Source organism: Talpa occidentalis, unplaced genomic scaffold, assembly GCF_014898055.3.
Source record: "Talpa occidentalis isolate TD23 unplaced genomic scaffold, MPIMG_talOcc4v2.1 talOcc4.6, whole genome shotgun sequence".
Classification (NCBI taxonomy): domain Eukaryota; kingdom Metazoa; phylum Chordata; class Mammalia; order Eulipotyphla; family Talpidae; genus Talpa; species Talpa occidentalis.
In genome coordinates this window covers 53935735-53952990 of record NW_023604972.1, presented here as the reverse complement: position 1 = coordinate 53952990, position 17256 = coordinate 53935735, and the positions used below count along the sequence as shown (strand labels likewise).

General features: G+C 38.8%; 1 protein-coding gene across 1 annotated transcript in view; it reads right to left on the bottom strand.

The window, feature by feature from the left end:
* Positions 1-17256, bottom strand: part of AFF1 (ALF transcription elongation factor 1) — a 194765-nt gene that overhangs the window by 35046 nt on the left and 142463 nt on the right. The window contains 3 exon segments of the mRNA XM_037529054.2: positions 9869-9917; positions 14293-14329; positions 15245-15331. Of these exon segments, the coding sequence (XP_037384951.1) occupies positions 9869-9917; positions 14293-14329; positions 15245-15331 (173 nt within the window).

Genomic DNA, 17256 nt, shown 5'->3' with positions numbered 1-17256 from the left:
GTGCATGGGTGCACGGGTAAAGGAAACTCTATAGGGAATACACCTGGGGGGGTGGGAGAATGCAAATATTGTTTAAAAATGAAAAGTGATGTAAAAAACAAAAAATATATAAAAAATAAATTAATTAAAAATGGAGAGACTTAACATTAAAAAAAAAAAAGACATGAGGCCCAAATGAAATGGCCCCTCCTATCTAACAGTATGCTTTTTCACTTTAATATACCTGGAACTTGGCAAGAACCTAAAAATCTGGCTGAATGAATAGCACCCTCTCTCCTAAGTAATAGTACAACACAGCTGTGTCCACTTATGACCAGAACTTCACAGGGATGGCCTTTACTCAACCCTGTTGGCTGGCTCTGACAATCCCTTCATGCTCTGAAAAAAAAAAAAACCTCAGAGGGGCAACCAAGGTCATGAAGCCAGTACCTGCTGGAGGCAAGATGCAAAAGACATTCCATCCGATAGGAACCCCTCACTCTGGCAAAGGCAGACACCATGAGTAGAGGAAAACCTAAGTGATGGAATCAAAATTCCAGACTCCACTGAAAGGCTGATTTAAAATAAAATGGTAAAAAATAAAAATAAACAGTAATTTAAAAATAATTACTAAGAAAATAAAACAGTAACTATGCTGTTGGAATAAAGTGAATATATTATTGTTTCCTCTGGAAAACAAATGAACTTTAAACCTTATATACTTTTGAAACTGGTCAAATTTTATTTTCAAACTCCAAGGCAAAGCAGCTATTTGAAAGAATATGGCACCATATGGCCTACCTTGGCCCTGTTCAAAAGCAGCCAAATACTTAGTATAACTCTTTGAACTACCATGTAGGTTAAACCACATTTTACATTATTAGTAAGGTAAACTTTTCACTTAAAGATTGCAAACAATCCTCAAATCCCTTCATACAAAGGCAATCTTCATGCAGCTGTTCTGTGAGGCTTATAAAGAGACGTGCAGGTTCCGGCAGGCACACTTTAGTGACTCCGGTCTGACTGTTACTGTGTAAAAACACACAACACAAACCTTTTTTCCTTTTCTGCTCCTCAATATGGGGCTAACCCAAAGCTTTCACTACCACTACTCCCTAACATTCCAATTCCAAACCCACAATCTATTTAAATAAGCTGACTTCTTGGATTAACATTTCCTATGACCAGGTCATACATTTCATTTGGGGGAAGAAAAAACTGAAGGCATGCTCCCAGGAGTTGTTTGCAATTAATAAATCACAACCCTGGTGTTAGGTGTCCTTAAAATGTTGAGTAATGTGGGCCTCCCTGGTGGCGCAGGCAGTTGAGTGCAGCGCTATGAAGTTTTCCGCAGCCTCTGTAGGGAGGGGTCTATTCTGGCCGGTGGCAGAGATACCCACATGGTGCGGCAGACCTCTCCTGTCTCTCCCGCTGCTCCCCTCAGCAGTGTATTTCAGTCGGTCTGCCTATTCTGCTCCCCGCTGTCTCTGGTGAATCCTCTCACCCTCCCACACATCTGGCCTGTATCCCAGTGCTTGTATGCATGAAAAAATAAATCTTTTAAAAAAAATGTTGAGTAATGTAATACTTTGCAGAAAATGCTACTGAACATGTTAGAATGTGTAAATGTGCACAATCACAAACTTAAAAATTGAGTTGGGGACAGAATGGGTGATGGAGTAAAAAGAAAGGGAAAGAGGCTGAGATCCAAAGCAAATACACAATTCCCAAATTTGAAATTCAGTCAGGCTTTTTTTTTTTAATTATATCATATATTTTTTTACACCAGTGTTCATTTCTGTACAGCTTTGATTCTTTTTTGATACAAGGTAGAAATAAGGACTACAAGTGCTTTGCAGTTGATGGGAAGTTACAAATTCGGAAGAGGGTTCCACATATAATAAATGAAAAAAAAAAGCAAGTATTAAACAGTTATGACAACATATAGGGAAACTCTCCAAATGGTCATAGTAGTTGGCAGAATTCAAAATCATGGAGTGACTATAGGAGCTTATGAACTAACAAAACACAGGGAAACCGACTTAGTACATGATTTACTATACTAAGCAAGTTCATGGGCAATAAAGTAAAAATTGTTGCAGAGGTGTAAAAGATTAAACTCTGTGGATAAAGTGATGATTTACTTGAGGTCAATTAAGGAAATGAGAGAAGTCACAAGACTATAAAAGAAGAAAATTTTGACGTTAATGACAAAGATTAAATCAGTAAGTGTGATAAAATACTAGAACAAGAGTACATACTGGAATGTAGAAACACAAACTAGGAAAACGACTGTGAAAATCATCTCTCTATAAATATTTCTTATAGGTAGTCAAGCTTCTATGTACTATTTTTTTCCTTCTGCATTTACTCTGAGTATTTACAATATGCCAAACCCTGCTCTGGATCCTATGGATACAACTCCAAGTGGAAAAAAGTCCGTGTTCTTGTGGCACATAAACCACTTGAGGGGGAAAGAACAAAAGAGAAAAGATGGGTGCGGGTTGTTGTTAAAGGCAGTTAAGACTGTACTTACTGATAAGGTGGCATCTAGGAGAGAAATAAAAAGCTGAGTGTACAGTGCAGAAACTTGAGGCAGAGTTAACTGTAACAGAAACCAGAAGGAGGCTAAGGTGGCCAGAAAAGAGAATGAATTTGTGTATAAAGGGAAAGGGGTAGATGAAGGGGGTAGAAAAGGGGGGGGGAATTGGAGGGAGAGGGGGTTATGGAGTATCTTGGAGATCTTTGCTCTGTGTGTGTGTGTGTGTGTGTGTGTGTGTGTGTGTGTGTGTGTGTAGAGAGAGAGAGAGAGAGAATATGAAGAATTCTTGTGGAGGTTTATCAAACCTTGTTGGCTTGGTAGCCCAGCATCCCAGAGTAGGAGGAGTATATACACTGTCTTTAGAATGACTAGGCTTTCAGCAAATTAAAACTTTTGTTATCAGACCTTTCAACCTACGTTTCATCTAAAATCACTCTTCTAGTGAGCCTCTGCAGCGCCGGTTCGATCCCCGGCCACCAGCGAGGGTCCCACACGGCGCGCAGACCTCTCCTGTTGCCCGCTGCTCCCCTCAGCAGTGTACTTCTTCGTCAGCCTGCCTGTTCTGTTCCCCGCTCTGGCTCTGGTGAATTCTCTCAACCCTCCCATGCTGCTGACTGTACCCAGTGCTTGTATAAATTAATAAATAAATCTTTAAAATAAATAATAAAATCACTCTTCCAGTAAGTGAGCAGTTAAAAATCAGACTTAGATCCTTAAAACTATGTTTCAATTATGCAAATAAATACTTGAAAGTAGTCACTTCCAAAAATAATTATTTCCTGATGTTTTCAAATGCCTTCAGAGCCACAGCACAATCTATCAAGCCTCTTTAAAGGTGGCAAGAGCCCTCCCTGCCTCTCATCATTCAGGCTCCAGCTCCAAAGTCACCTCCTCTGGGAGACCTTTCCTGACCTCCATCCCAGAAGTATCACCACCATCAATACAAAAGGAAAAACAAACCCACCAACAAACCAACCACTCCTCTAAGTCTATCACTATCACATGACCTAGTCCTTATTATACGACACCAGCATTTGGTTACAAGATATGGAAGACAAGAACTTTGTCTTATTGGTTACAGTGGCCCCAGGTATTTAAAGCAGCATGAAATACACAGTATGTGTTCAATAATATACATTGAATAGCATGAATAGGGGTCATTTTTTGAAATATCTCCCAGTCACTTGAAGCCAAGCCCAGAGAATATATAATTGGGGTCAAAAGCATGTTAAAGAGTAATAAGAATATTTTATCTTTTTGTAGAACATAGGCTAAAATGCATTTAACTAAACATTTTTTATAGAGCAGGCACTTGATAAAATTTTTATTCCTTTCTATTTTTTCTGACCTTTGAGCTAAGACTAATTAAATATGGTTATATATAAAAGAGTGTTCTCAAAGTAGTTCAAATCATGACTGTATCATTAGAGAAAGGATAGCTCCAAAGTGAATATGTTGAAGAGGATAGTCCTCCAGCTTTTAGCAGGACTTTTGTACTTAAAGTATACTTCATTTTGTAGCTTTGTCAGAATATTTCTTTACTATTATGAAAATTTCTAGCATGGACTAGTATACAATGTTGAGTTGAAATTGTCCTACAAGTAATCTAGAAGATTGTCTACTAAAAACTCTAAATCGAATAGTCAAACTGACTATTTCTAAGAGACTAATTCTTCCATGAACTAGTAAGAGCACAGTGCAGATGAGGAAAGGAGTTGATTCTACCCTTTTGAAGTTTCAGTATTTCTAAATACTGGTTTAATGTGTCCTAGTTACTATAATTCTGAAATAAGTAGAAATTATTAACATTACATAGAATGGTTCTTTTTGTTAGCTTTCACTTAAGAAAATTTCTTCAATATTTTAGAAATTCTCATTTCTCTACAGTATATTTAACATTAATTCACTTTAAAAAATAAGGCTCTATTGCTGATCTTTATTTTACACCTCCAAATTATTCTCTAAAAACAAAACAGCTCCTAATATATCTAGACTACTAAAATAATCATGAACATCAATAACTCTACCATCGCAATCACTTTATTAGGTAGGCTGGGAGTGAAAACAAAAGTATACCCTCCTTCAGTAAAGCCTGGTATTTACTACTGAGAATTATTAAGAACAAGATCTCCATTTACATTCTGACACTGAGAGGTAAATGCAGACCTATCAATATATATCTGACCAAGACAAATGTGTGTTCTTTGTTTTCATGAGAGCTGATGAACTGGGAATAAGGGATAAAGGTCTGACCTCAATGACAAAAAACTTATAAGTGATTTCTACCACTTTGTTCCATAGTATTTATCAGCAAGGGGCACTTTAAATTAGAGCTGCCACTAAAACAAAGGACTCTGGTAAAAATATGTTCACATAATTTAACCTAACATTTAATGACAAGACAAAAATAAATATCTTTAAAAGGGAAAAATAATTTCCTTAGGTCTAAGTATGACTTTAATGAACAAGTATGATTTTAATGGTACAAATAAGCTACTTCTTCAGACTTAGTTCAAGGATATTTCAGCTTACATATGTCCTCATGGATGTGTCTATATTACAGAAATCTGAAAAAATGGGTTTGGCATAGTTATTTACCAAGATATTTACAAGTCAATAATGTTTTAAATAAAAGTTGGTAACTCAAGGGCTCCTTGGTGGTGCACGGGGTTAAGACACAACCTACAAAGCTATCCCTGGCCAGGAAGCTACCCACATGGCGCAGCAGCAGACGTCTCCTGACTTGTCTGACATCACTTGGCTGCTCCTCTCAGCAGTATATTTCAGTCGATGTGCCTATTCTGTTCCCCACTCTGTCTCTGGTGAATCCTCTCAATCCCCATAGCTCTGGCCTGTACCCCAGTTCTTGCATGGATAAATAATCTAAAAAAATTAAAAAGTTGGTAACTAAGGATCGTTTCAAAGGCCAGACTATTTCCAACCTTTATTAACCTTGCCCATCCTTTATGTCAAAGGCTAGGATGATCGCAACCCCAGGCTTCCCATTCAGTTATTTTGTTAGGGGGAAAAGGATGTCCCATAGCTAATTCCGTATAGGCTTTGTGGACTCCACCCCCACCCCAGGTCAAAGCCAAAGACACTGGGAACTCCAAATCCCATCACCACCAAAGGGAAGGTGGCTGGGACCTGAGGGTGGGGTTAAGCAGCCAGGTGGATACAAAAGGCAGACACGTGGGCTTTGGGGAATCCCCCATTTTGGCTCTCCACCAGCTCGCAGCATCCGGCCAGCTCTGAGAGTGACTTTGGGTTTCCATGTCGTCGGATAGGGTAGGATGCATTAAAGACTTTATTTCCCTATTTTCTCCCTGAGTTGTACATTTTCCTTATTTCCTTTTCTCTTGTAAATAAACCTTTTATTAACCTTTTGTGTGTGTCTGTAGTAGAGTATTCATAAGTCCCTTTAAAGCGCGTGGGTGAGGACCCACAGCCAGGAACCCGTTTTAATATCGGGGTTGCTCTAGAACAATTTCTGTCATTTCAAAAGAAATTTTCCACATAATAAAAAATTCAAATTGCTCTAGTGGTTAATTTCTGTCCCTTTCTGAAGCTGTCTAAATAATTATTAACAATTTCAGAGGCAAATCAAGAAAAGAAAAATAACGGAAGACACTTTTTAGTCAAGACCAGGCAATTTACTGCCAGAGGGGCAAGGGAGAAGGAAGTTAGACACAATGATACATTATCAACTGTCTTATAACTTTTTTGAAAAGATTCATTTATTTATACATACAAGTGGTGTGTGAGAGGGTGTGAGTGTGAGGATTCACCAGAGACAGAGTGGGGAACAAAACAAACAGACTGATTGAAATACACTGCTGAGGGGAGCAGCGGGCGCAGCGGGCGAGACAGGAGAGGTCTGCTGTGCCATGTGGGTCAGCTCCCTGGCCATCTGGGGACCAAACTGGTGGGATCAAACTCATGCTTCCTGCAGTGGCTGTGGACAGCTTTATAGAGCTGAGACTTAACCCCTTGTGCCACCAGGGAGGCCCCTAACTTCTTGTTGCATTGGTAACACCACACTGATAAAGAAACGGGAGGGAGTTGTGGAGCAGGCTACAAAATGTAGGCTGCTGCTGAAGAGCAAGATCTTGACCTTTTTATTGATAGAATTCTGGTACAGCATCAGTTGTAAGGGGAAGGAGGACAAAAAGAAAAGGGAGGGGGTGAATCTAGAAAATGTGCTCTGTCATCTATAGCATCAGCGGTTGGGAGTCTGCTCTCCAGGCACTTCTCATCTGCTTGCTGAGTTGGTATTGTAATTGAGATCAAGACCCAGATCCCCAGCCAGGGTTTCAATCTTATCAATAAGGCAGTTCACTGATAAGCTTCTGGGGTCCCTTGTTATACATTTGTCCTCAGCCCCCCAGGCGTTCCCGGTTATACCTGGAGCACCAGGCATTCCTGGTCATACCTGGAGAAGTGAACCAACCCTTCCAAGGGTGATCAAGCTTTCTGCTGTTGATTGATTTGAAAGGCACCTTGTAAGGTTTAGCTATGACTGATTGGCCTGGCAGTTCTGACCTTGTATAGGAATGCAGAACTGCAGGTAACAAAATGGTGGCTGAACAGGCTGCTTAGGAGTAGCAGACCCACAATTTCTAAATTATTACTATGTAATATTCTAATGTTCCTTTTGAGAAGCCAACAAAAGCTCTGACATCACTAATCTGACATCACTTGGCTGCACAGAAATGGAACTGTCCACAACTAAATAAAAGACCTAATAATACTTTGCCCTGAGAACTCAGCAAATCTAGCCTTGGAAAGGAAAGTGATTCAAAGCCAAAACCAACAGCGTTAAACCAACAATCTCCTCCCCAAAATGTAGGGTTAAGTAGCATGACATCTTAGCTAATCATTGATTTGCAGAATTCACTTGAGAAATAACTAGACCCTCAACTACAGAGATTAAAAGTAATGACTGAGCGGATATTCCTTTCACACCTTCTAACACATGGCTACCCTCTTTGCCCCAAGTATGGACAGATGTAAAAGTTAATGCAGTCTATCTAAAAGCTGATTCTCTAATGTTGGGCCCCTATTTTTCCTTTTATATGTACTACTCCATTTTTTCTAAAGATTTTTAAGTACTAATAAATCTGTTAAGAAAAAGCATTAAGACCTAGATTGATTTTTAAAACCAAAGTACAAATGACCCCGTAATTAACATTTTTTCCTGACATTCAAAGTACTTTAGACTATTTCCTTAGCACTCTAAGTGCCACTCAATTACTTTAACTGCATGTCAAAGAACCCTGATGCTGACACTAGATCAAATTAACCTGTGAGCACTGAGGTTTGCCACACTAAATCTCAAACAATGGCTGCACTGTACAAATTAACCAGGAAACTGTTTTTATCCAATCTCCACTGAAAGTAAGTTTATAAAAAGTGATTGCTTCATCCCAGAGGTACATTTTATTTCAGCACTTATCAACACCACTGGCCCCCTCAACGCTGCCACAACCCTAGTTAAATACTCAATCTCAGTATTACTTTCTCCTGTCAGTTTTCCCTTTCCTCTTTACCTCCACTACACTATACTTTTATCACTTCCACATCTGTTGCGATCACAGACACTCTCTCATGCAATTTTATATATGGCAAATTAATAGCATTTATGAAGAACACAGTTCATATGTCACAAGATATAAGTAAACCTGTTATAAACTGTCAGGCACCACTGACTTCAGATGGTTAGCCCACTTCTCAAACCCATTTCTCTGAAATCATCATAGAAGATCTCAGTCCTTACCAACTATGTAAACCTGAATAAAAGCTGATGGTAATTGGACTGGGAAGGTGTGGCTTTGGCCCAATCAAGCCAAAGCACTTCTCAGGACTAGAGCAGACCTAACTTTTCTTCCTGTACCTAGAGTCCCAGGGACACAGCTGCTTCCTTCTCTAGATGGCGCTGGCCCCCACTGGCTCCTAGGAGCACTCTTGCCCTGCTTGCTTATAGCCAAGTGGAACACAAGTAGCATCCCCCTTTTGTCCCTGCCCCCAAAGACAAAGGCCAGAGCCTTTGTGGTCCAAAGGGCTTTACTGCCCACCATGACAAAGAAGTTCAAGGTGAAGCATGGGGAAGTCACAGAGCTTCCACAGAATTCGTCCTTGTGGTCCTCAGAGCTGCAGTTTCTGTTCTCTAGCAGACATTAACTGGCTTAACAAACTCCCTCCTTTAAATGTAATCTAAGTCAGTGAGCCTAAACTTTCAGAATTCAGGAGTCAGTGAAACTTTTTTCAAGAAAAGAAAAAGGAATTGAAAACAAAATGCAAAATTAAAAGAGGGACGGGAATTTTCTGTTTTTTTTTATTGTCCTTTGCTAGAAAAAACTTCCCATCTGCTAGTATTTTATTTGTAAATTATTTTCATTGCACACACAAGTCCACATTTCAAACTGTAATGAATCTACCTTTTAAAAAAGATCTTATTGTATTATTCTTTTTTTCTTGCTGTGTATGGAGAAGTGAAAACAAACTGTGTCAAGGCGCTGGCCTTTGGGAAGAGTGATTGCTGGTGATCAAATCCACCCCACATTCAATCAGGACAAAGAGATAAAATATCTTCTTTGACTCAACTATATAAATTTCTGAATACTTAACTGAGAGCAAACTCCCCTCCCAAAACACAGGGACAAATATTGTGCCTACAAAGTAGAAGAAAGCTGGGTGAAAGCCTAAAATCCTCTGATACTAGTAATTCAGTTTTAGTAACTGACTAATTTATAGAAAGGCCTCCTCACTGAGTCCCTAAAAACCACATCCTGCTGTATGAAGGGTAAGAAATGTTAGATCAGCACCATCAAGAAATGATGAATTGGGACCAATTGCTGTTAAAGTCTTTATTATCTAGTTTAAACAGCTTTTAAAACCCAAAATATTTCTGCACTTACTTGGTCTTAAAAAAAAAATAGCTATGCAACTGAACTCATTCTTCATCACAGGCCAAAAAAGTGGCAGAAAATCTTACATTGTGTGACTTCCCCCAAATTTGTTTCCAAATTTTAAAGTTATTTGGGGCTGAAATTTATAATCAAAACATTATATTTGTCCACAGTTAATATGATAAGAAATACAAATAGTAGTTCAAGTACTTTCTTCTGAGAAAGCCCCTTATTACACTCTCCTCTGGTGCTTCAACCTTCAATAGGAGAACTTAATCCAAATATAATTGTGGGTCATATTTCCTTCATTTACAGTGTGGCAGTATTTTATTAAAATGACTACCTGAAAGCAGGAAAAAAAGAATCTAACCAATATATTTACATTGGAAATCACAACATTAAATTATAAATTTTTAATAAGCAATAGCATTTTACTTACGATGTTCCTTGCTGAGAATTATGGTGGGTTTTTGAAGATGTATCATGCTCTGTGGGGGAGAGAAAAAAGGATCAGAGTAGCACAGGGACATACATTCATGAGAGTGTCAATTCCTTTTGATACTTAAATCCTGAGACACTACACTTGGGTAGAAATCTCACCATTATATAAAATAACATTCATGTTACTTCTACAGCGTGCTTGCTCAGAACTGACGAAGCCATAATAAGAGTGTAAACAGTTGCAGCACATCCTCTGTTAACTTTCTTTTTTTTTTAAAATTTTTTTTATAGAGGCATGTTTTTATTTATTTGTTTGTTTGTTTGTTTGTTTATACATGCACTGGGTACAGTCAGAAGCGTGGGAGGGTGAGAGAATTCACCAGAGCCAGAGCGGGGCGCAGAGCAGGCAGAGGGACCGAAGTACACTGCTGAGGGGAGCAGCGGGCGGCAGGGGAGGTCTGTGGGCCATGTGGGACCCTCCTCCAGTGGCCGGGGAGCAGCCGGGGATCGAACTGGCTCCGCAGAGGCTGCGGGTAGCTTCGCAACCCAGCGCTCAACCGCTGCACCACCGGGGAGGCCCTCTGTTAACTTTCTTATGAGATGGACACTGTCCTTTCCATGATATCCATTGGTGGGGGGCTCACATGAAGTGCTATGGCAAGGCTGCTTCCCTGACTCGCTACCTGAGTCAACCACACACACGCATGACTTGCCACAACTCCCTTTTCACAGCTTCTGTCTTTGGTCCCTTGTGCTCTCTGCTCTGTCTGTCCTTCCATTATTCAACACCCCCCGCCCCCCATGCATCTATTCACAGTTGTTTATAGACCACCTAGTAGATAGCAAGATGTCCATGGCCCTTGGCCCTATTCTTAATGAGCTTACAACTGACTGAGCATCTGAAAGAAGCACACAAATCTCCACACCCATTGGCAGTGTGAGGTAAGCACATGAATCAATCAACTACACTAACTATTGCAGGAATCTAAAGGATGGTCACTGCGTTGCTCATGACTAAAGGCAAATGAGAAAAGAACAAAAAGAATGTGTCACATAAAGAATGTGTCACAAAGGATGGTTAAAATTTCAATAGAATGACTGCTGGCAGGAGGGAGAGAAGGCCTTCAGACAGAGGAGACAATGTGAAGGATGATATGGAGGTGAAAGGAGTTAAAATGGCACTAATTTGGAGAGACTAATAAGGCCGGGGTGTAGAATCTGTGATAGACAGCATGGGAAGATGGTACAAGTCAGACTTTAGAGGGCTCTGAATGCCAGCATGCGAAGTTATGATATTTGTTGGGCAATGAGCGGTTACTAAATGTTTAAACAGGGATTCCTCATTAAGATTAATCTGGTGGTGCTGCCTGTTATATGACCTAGAAGGGAACAGAAAATATTACACAAGGGGGCGACAAACCAGGAGGGAGGCAGCTTCATTTATTTGTCTAGTCATCAGTAACAGGGACCTAAAACGGAACTCCAAGTGCAGTGGAAATATGGGTGCCTTCCCACAAATGTCCTAGAATCTTTGCAACTAATGATTTATCCTCATGGTGGCAGCAGTTCACATACGATTATTTCAAAATTTCTTTCTTTTCTGGCTAGAAAGCTAAGGCCAGGACTACAAATTAAGAGGGGCCTAAGTTACTCTTCTGACCACTCACAGAAACTCCAATCTTGATCCTAGGTGCCACAAGGCTCTGGTTACACATACATATGTGTTCTTCAGTTCCCAGCTCTCAGCTCCCCAAAGCCATGGTATTTTCAAAGAGTTGAGAGAGTCAAAGGTGTCTTCTGTTATGTGACTGAGGTGACTATTAGGGAAGCACATAAGGATGAGGGCCTAGAACCAACTATGTGATGAGAGGGTTGGAACTTCCAGTCCTACCCCCATACCTCTGGGGAAGGGAGAGGGGCAGTGATTTAATTACTCGTGCCTATGTAAAGAAGCTTCCATTAAAAACCCAAAAGGGATTCCAGAGAGCTGGTTGGTGAACACATGGCAATTTGGGGAGAATGGTATGCAGGGAGAGAGCATGGGAGCTCCGTGCCTTCCCCATACCCTGCCCTATGCATCAATTTCCATCCAGTCATTCTTGAATTATAGCCTTTGTAATAAATCCATGATTTATTGAGTAAATCGGTTTCCTGAGCTCTGTGATCTGCTCTAGGAAATTAATCAAACCTGAGGAGGGGTCCTGGGAACTCTAAATTATCGACAGCCAGTAGACATACAGGTCACAACTTGGGCTTATAGTTGGCATCAGAAATCTGAGGACGGGGTAGTGGGAACTGACAATATATAGAAGATTGGTCAGAGGCACAGGTAACATTACCTGGGCTTGTGACTGGTATTAGAAATGGAGGGTGGTCTTGGGAAACTGAGCCCTTTATCAGTGGAATCTGAAGCCACCTCCAGCTAGATAGTCTCAGAATTGAGCTGAATTCTGAGACATTCTGCTGATGTCCAAGAATTGGTCCTTGGAAGGGGCAAGACTTCATACACTCTCTATAGGAGCCAAGATTTGCACATGTGTACATAAATAGTGGTGTATACAAGTAAAATCCCTACACTTTTCATTAGAATCCAAAACCATATGGTAATTTGAAATTTGAATTCTCTTGCTGAAAAAATGTGTCATACCCTACATTTCTGAAACCTATATCCCATATATACTCCATTCCCTCTTCATCCCTCTAGAATCATTCTCACAAAGCCAAACAAAATTCTCCAGAACACCAAGAGACAAAGGGGTAGCATGATGAAAGACTGCGGGGTAAGCATCTGGTGAGCCAAGACCTATAGAAGACCTGTGATGGTCTCTTATAGTCTCTTATCAAAGCAAAGAGAAATCAGCCCACACTACTGCAAGACTGTCACTCAGGCTCAGCATATCAGTTCATCTTTCACTTTCTTTCGCTAAAAAGGGTAAATCAAACAGCACGAAGGATTAAAGAATATTTCTAAATCAGAAGTTAGCAATGATGAGAGCCAAAGCAACCCAGCAGAAGGCAAACCATCTGCATGACTGGTAGCCCTAAGGGATGGTGGGAAAGGCTATGTCTTATTTTTCTGCATTTGGGGGAAATTTAGTTGTGAGTTCTTTGCAAGATCTTATTCAGCATCTTTAGAGCAAAAAAGGATGTCAAGCTTTTTCTGAAAAGGTCAGATAGTAAATGTTTTAGTCTTTACTTATTATACCTCAAGTAAAATTATAAACGAATGTGCATGGCAGTATCCTAATGAAACTTTTACAAAAATTAGCTGTACAAGAGCTTTGACTCAGGCTGTAGAGCACCCAACCCTGCCCTAGAGAAAGGAGGTTTTGTTTCTTGCTTTTCTAAAATTTTTTACTCTTTACATTCTTGCAATTTAAATAGTAAAATAATAAAAGAAAAATGTAAATCAGGGAAAAGAATGAGGTGGAAAAGTCATGTCCATGGAACACTGATGAATCTCCCTTCTCTCAACCTACACTCCCACAAATCCTCTCTTCCTTCCCATTCTTTGAAGACTAGTAACACTTCATAACTTGGATGCTTACCACAAACTGACAAACTGAATAATTGAAAATACACTCATTATTTTTGTAAGGCTTAAAATGCCTTGTACATACTTGAGACACAAAAAATTTATTGACCTGAGGGGTACTGATAAAAAGAAAAGTTGGATCCAGTTACCTCTCTTCCATTACCCTCAAACTCAAATATTTACAATCCATTAAAAAGGACCAAAAAATAGGGTCTCCCTGGTGGTGCAAGGGGTTAAAACACAACCTATGAAGCTGTCCGCAGCCTCTGCAGCACAAGTTCCCAGCCGGCCAGCGAGCAACCCACATGGCGCAGCAGACCTCTCCTGACTTGCCCGCTGCTCCCCTCAGCAGTGTATTTCAGTCAGTCTGCCTGTTCTGTTCCCCACTCTGTCTCTGGTGAATCCGCTCACCCCTCACGCTTCTGGCCTATACCCCAGCTCTTGTATGCATAAATAATAAATTTTCAAAAAAAAAAAAGGACCAAAAATAATTAGATGGCAAATACATATAGAAGGAATAGAGAATCTGTGTGCTATATTCCCTAAAATTCCTTAGTTTAGCCTAAAAATGAAGAATCACACAAAATGCCAAAATCTGTTCTCATATACAATTCCTGGGTTATATAATGCTTTGGGAGCCACTTTCAAAATACTTACGTGTCAGGTATTGCCAAATTATATTGAATACTTTATAAAAAACATCTTCATTAATTTTTTATAATAATCTAAAATTCTACCTGAGGAACAGCTTTAAATTTGCCCTCTTTCCTGCTCTTTCAACATGAGGACATCTCTACCAGGGTAGTTTTCATTAAAATTTTATTTTTTCAAATATCAAAACATGCTTTGTTCTCCAATATAAGAATTGATTATACATATTTACTTACTTTGGTTTTGAGTTGCAGAAGTGATGTGCTGGGAATCCTAAAAAGAAAAAGAAAAACTTCTATTAAAGTTACATCACTGCTAATATAAACACTGATGAATCTATTTTTATGTAAAATAGGTTTTATTGCTTCTGTTCTTTATTTTTCCTTTGGTACTGCATAAAGATTTTTTTCTTAAAAAAGGTATATAAAGTTTTACCTTAAATTGGTAATGATGAATCAAAAACTATCACTAGAAAATACGTAAAGTATCTAACACGGCAAATCCTGGTTTGTATAGATGTATAATCGCTTTTGAAAATAGTATCATGGAAAGGAATAGCTATATTAAAATTATATGTGCATACCAGGCTGGATGGACAGAACATAGATCTGAAGATGATATTTCTACTTTCTGAAGGTCATCCACAAGTACAAAGCAAAGGGGTTAAAAAAAAATGGAAAAAGGTAGCGTTTTCAATATAATGTTTCACAAATACTGTAATGGAAACATACAGGTCAGCTGTTGATTCACTTGTTATTAAAGCCAACACAAAGATAATTGATTATATTAAACTTTAAGAAGATGAAGGGGATGTTGAGATGTGTAAGAGGATGTTAAGTACATGCATACTGGAATTATGAACTAGAAATCACACAAATTACCTAATTGAATTTCCCTCTACCTCTCTTATGCTATCTTTAAGTGACTCGAGTGAGAGTACTGGGAAGTTCTGAATGCTTTCAAAGGCTATAAAGTCCTAAACAAATGTAAGTTGTTCTTATTAACATAATTTGGAGAATAAAGTATTTGAAAGTATTGTGAAGCAGTTCAAAAGCTAAACTAATTGCAATTTTAAGCTACTCTCCAATGAGTTTCAACTGGTAATACTTTATTAATCTGACCCTCAGCAACACTTCAAACTTTTTCACTGGTCTAAGTGCAATGCCTGCTAAATTTATAAGGAATTACCTTTGTGGGGAAAGGAAATTTGGATGGCTCAGCCGTACTAGGCGTATGTATTGCTGTCAAAGGAGGAGGCCATGAATGGGTCATTTCCTGGAAAGAGATTTATAAAGGGAAGAAAAAGTAAATTATAAGTAGAACATTTTTTGCTACTTAACTTTTTAAACTTAACATTGAGTGGACTGGTGATAAATGAAAAGTGATTATCTTCAGTTACTTCATTTATTTTTTCAAAAAAAGTACTCCCTCTTACATGGTCCAAAGTTATGTTCCAAAAGTTGAAGATCTCCAGCTTACAAAACTGAAAAGAAATGAGTTCAAAGAAGATAAACAAGAACACGGAACATGAATGGTTTTAACGCTCTGAATAACATAAGCATATCAACGGTAATGGGTATTACCAGAGCTTATGTAACTGAAAACTGAGTCTCCACGCAATGCTTGCTTTCTTGCTCAGCTTCTTTATTGCATTTCCTGGAATTATTTAAGTTCAAAGGAAGAAGAACTTTCCTGTTTGACTTAAGCAAACAAGTAATTCAGGTCACTTGTTCCACTTGGGAGAGTTTTAATGGATTTGACCCTTCCCTGATATACACAATTAGTACATAAGAACTATTTTGGAAAAGAGAGCCTTAAAAAATTACCTTCCCTTTCCATGAAATAACATTTCATATCTATTCAATATTTTCATGGAGGCCACAGCTCTAAAACTTAGAATTAATGTATTTATCTTGACATGAAATTTTTATTACAATATATTCATTAATTATAGTATGCTTTGCTAAAAAACAAAAAAAAAAAACCTAGTGGAAAACAGAATGTCAGATTAAAGGTGTCTAATACAAATATGTGCATACGTGCATAATGCACACACACTATTTTGAAGAGTCAATCCCTTCTTTTCACCGATGAGAAAACTGAGGTCCAAAATAATGGGTCAGGTCCCCCAGGAAGCCAACAACAGAGTGAAGCACAGGGCAAGAGCCTTTCCAGTCCAAGAGAAAATTCCCACAGATGTGAGAGCCATCAGGCAAACAGGTTTACGTATGCATAGGTGATTCTACCAGCAAGCTGAGAACCCCAGGTGATGGTATATTACCCCACCTATGCAACACTTTATTATAACACATCCTTCCTTTCAAAGTGCTGAGCAACTTCTCTATCTCTATCACCATAAAAGTGCAATCTGACCCTTGCAATAACTGGAGATAGAGTGCTATCAAGTTCTTCCACTCTCAACCTCCATGCCTGTCCTTTGCCTTTCTCAAGTTGTTCTGAGTTGCTATAGCCCCAGGACAGACATAAATGACCTGACATTGTAACAAGAAAAGTAACCTGATACTAGTTTTCTTAAGAAAATTTTGTTAAAAGTGAAATCATGCCCTTATCTATTACCTAGCCATCTGTTTTCATTCAGTACAAAACAAGAATTCTGTACTAAAATATAATGGAAGGAGTAAAGCTCTGGAGGCGGACGAACACATTGGAAGTCAGACCTTTACCAGCTACTCAGCCTGAGTTGTCTGAACTCTCTGAGCTTCGGTTCTCAATAATAATCACTTAATTTTCGAAATGTTCCAAGGTTAATTTACAAAAAGGGCTTGGATACATAGAGTACAGAAAACACTTTAAAAATTAAACCCTCGACAATTTTTAACTAAAAGTCTAATTTTTAAGGAATTTCAATAATGCACCAAAGAGAGCTGCCTGCTGCCTTTATTTGACTAAGAGGCATGGAACCATTAAATGCTATAATATAAAAACATGTCACAAATATCTGAAAGTGTTCATTCTCAGTAACACACACCTGAAACTTATAAAATTTATAACACAATGTTACTTCAACTAAAAAAAAAAAAATAATTGAAAAGGTATTTTGAAAATGTCACCCTCCTGTTTTCTAAGAATTTCTTTAGAATCCCAATGGTATCTCTCTTAGTCACCAATTATTCCCAGAAAATACCCATTGTACTCTCACAATGCCTAAGGCTGTCCTAGCTATTAAATTAGGCAGTTAG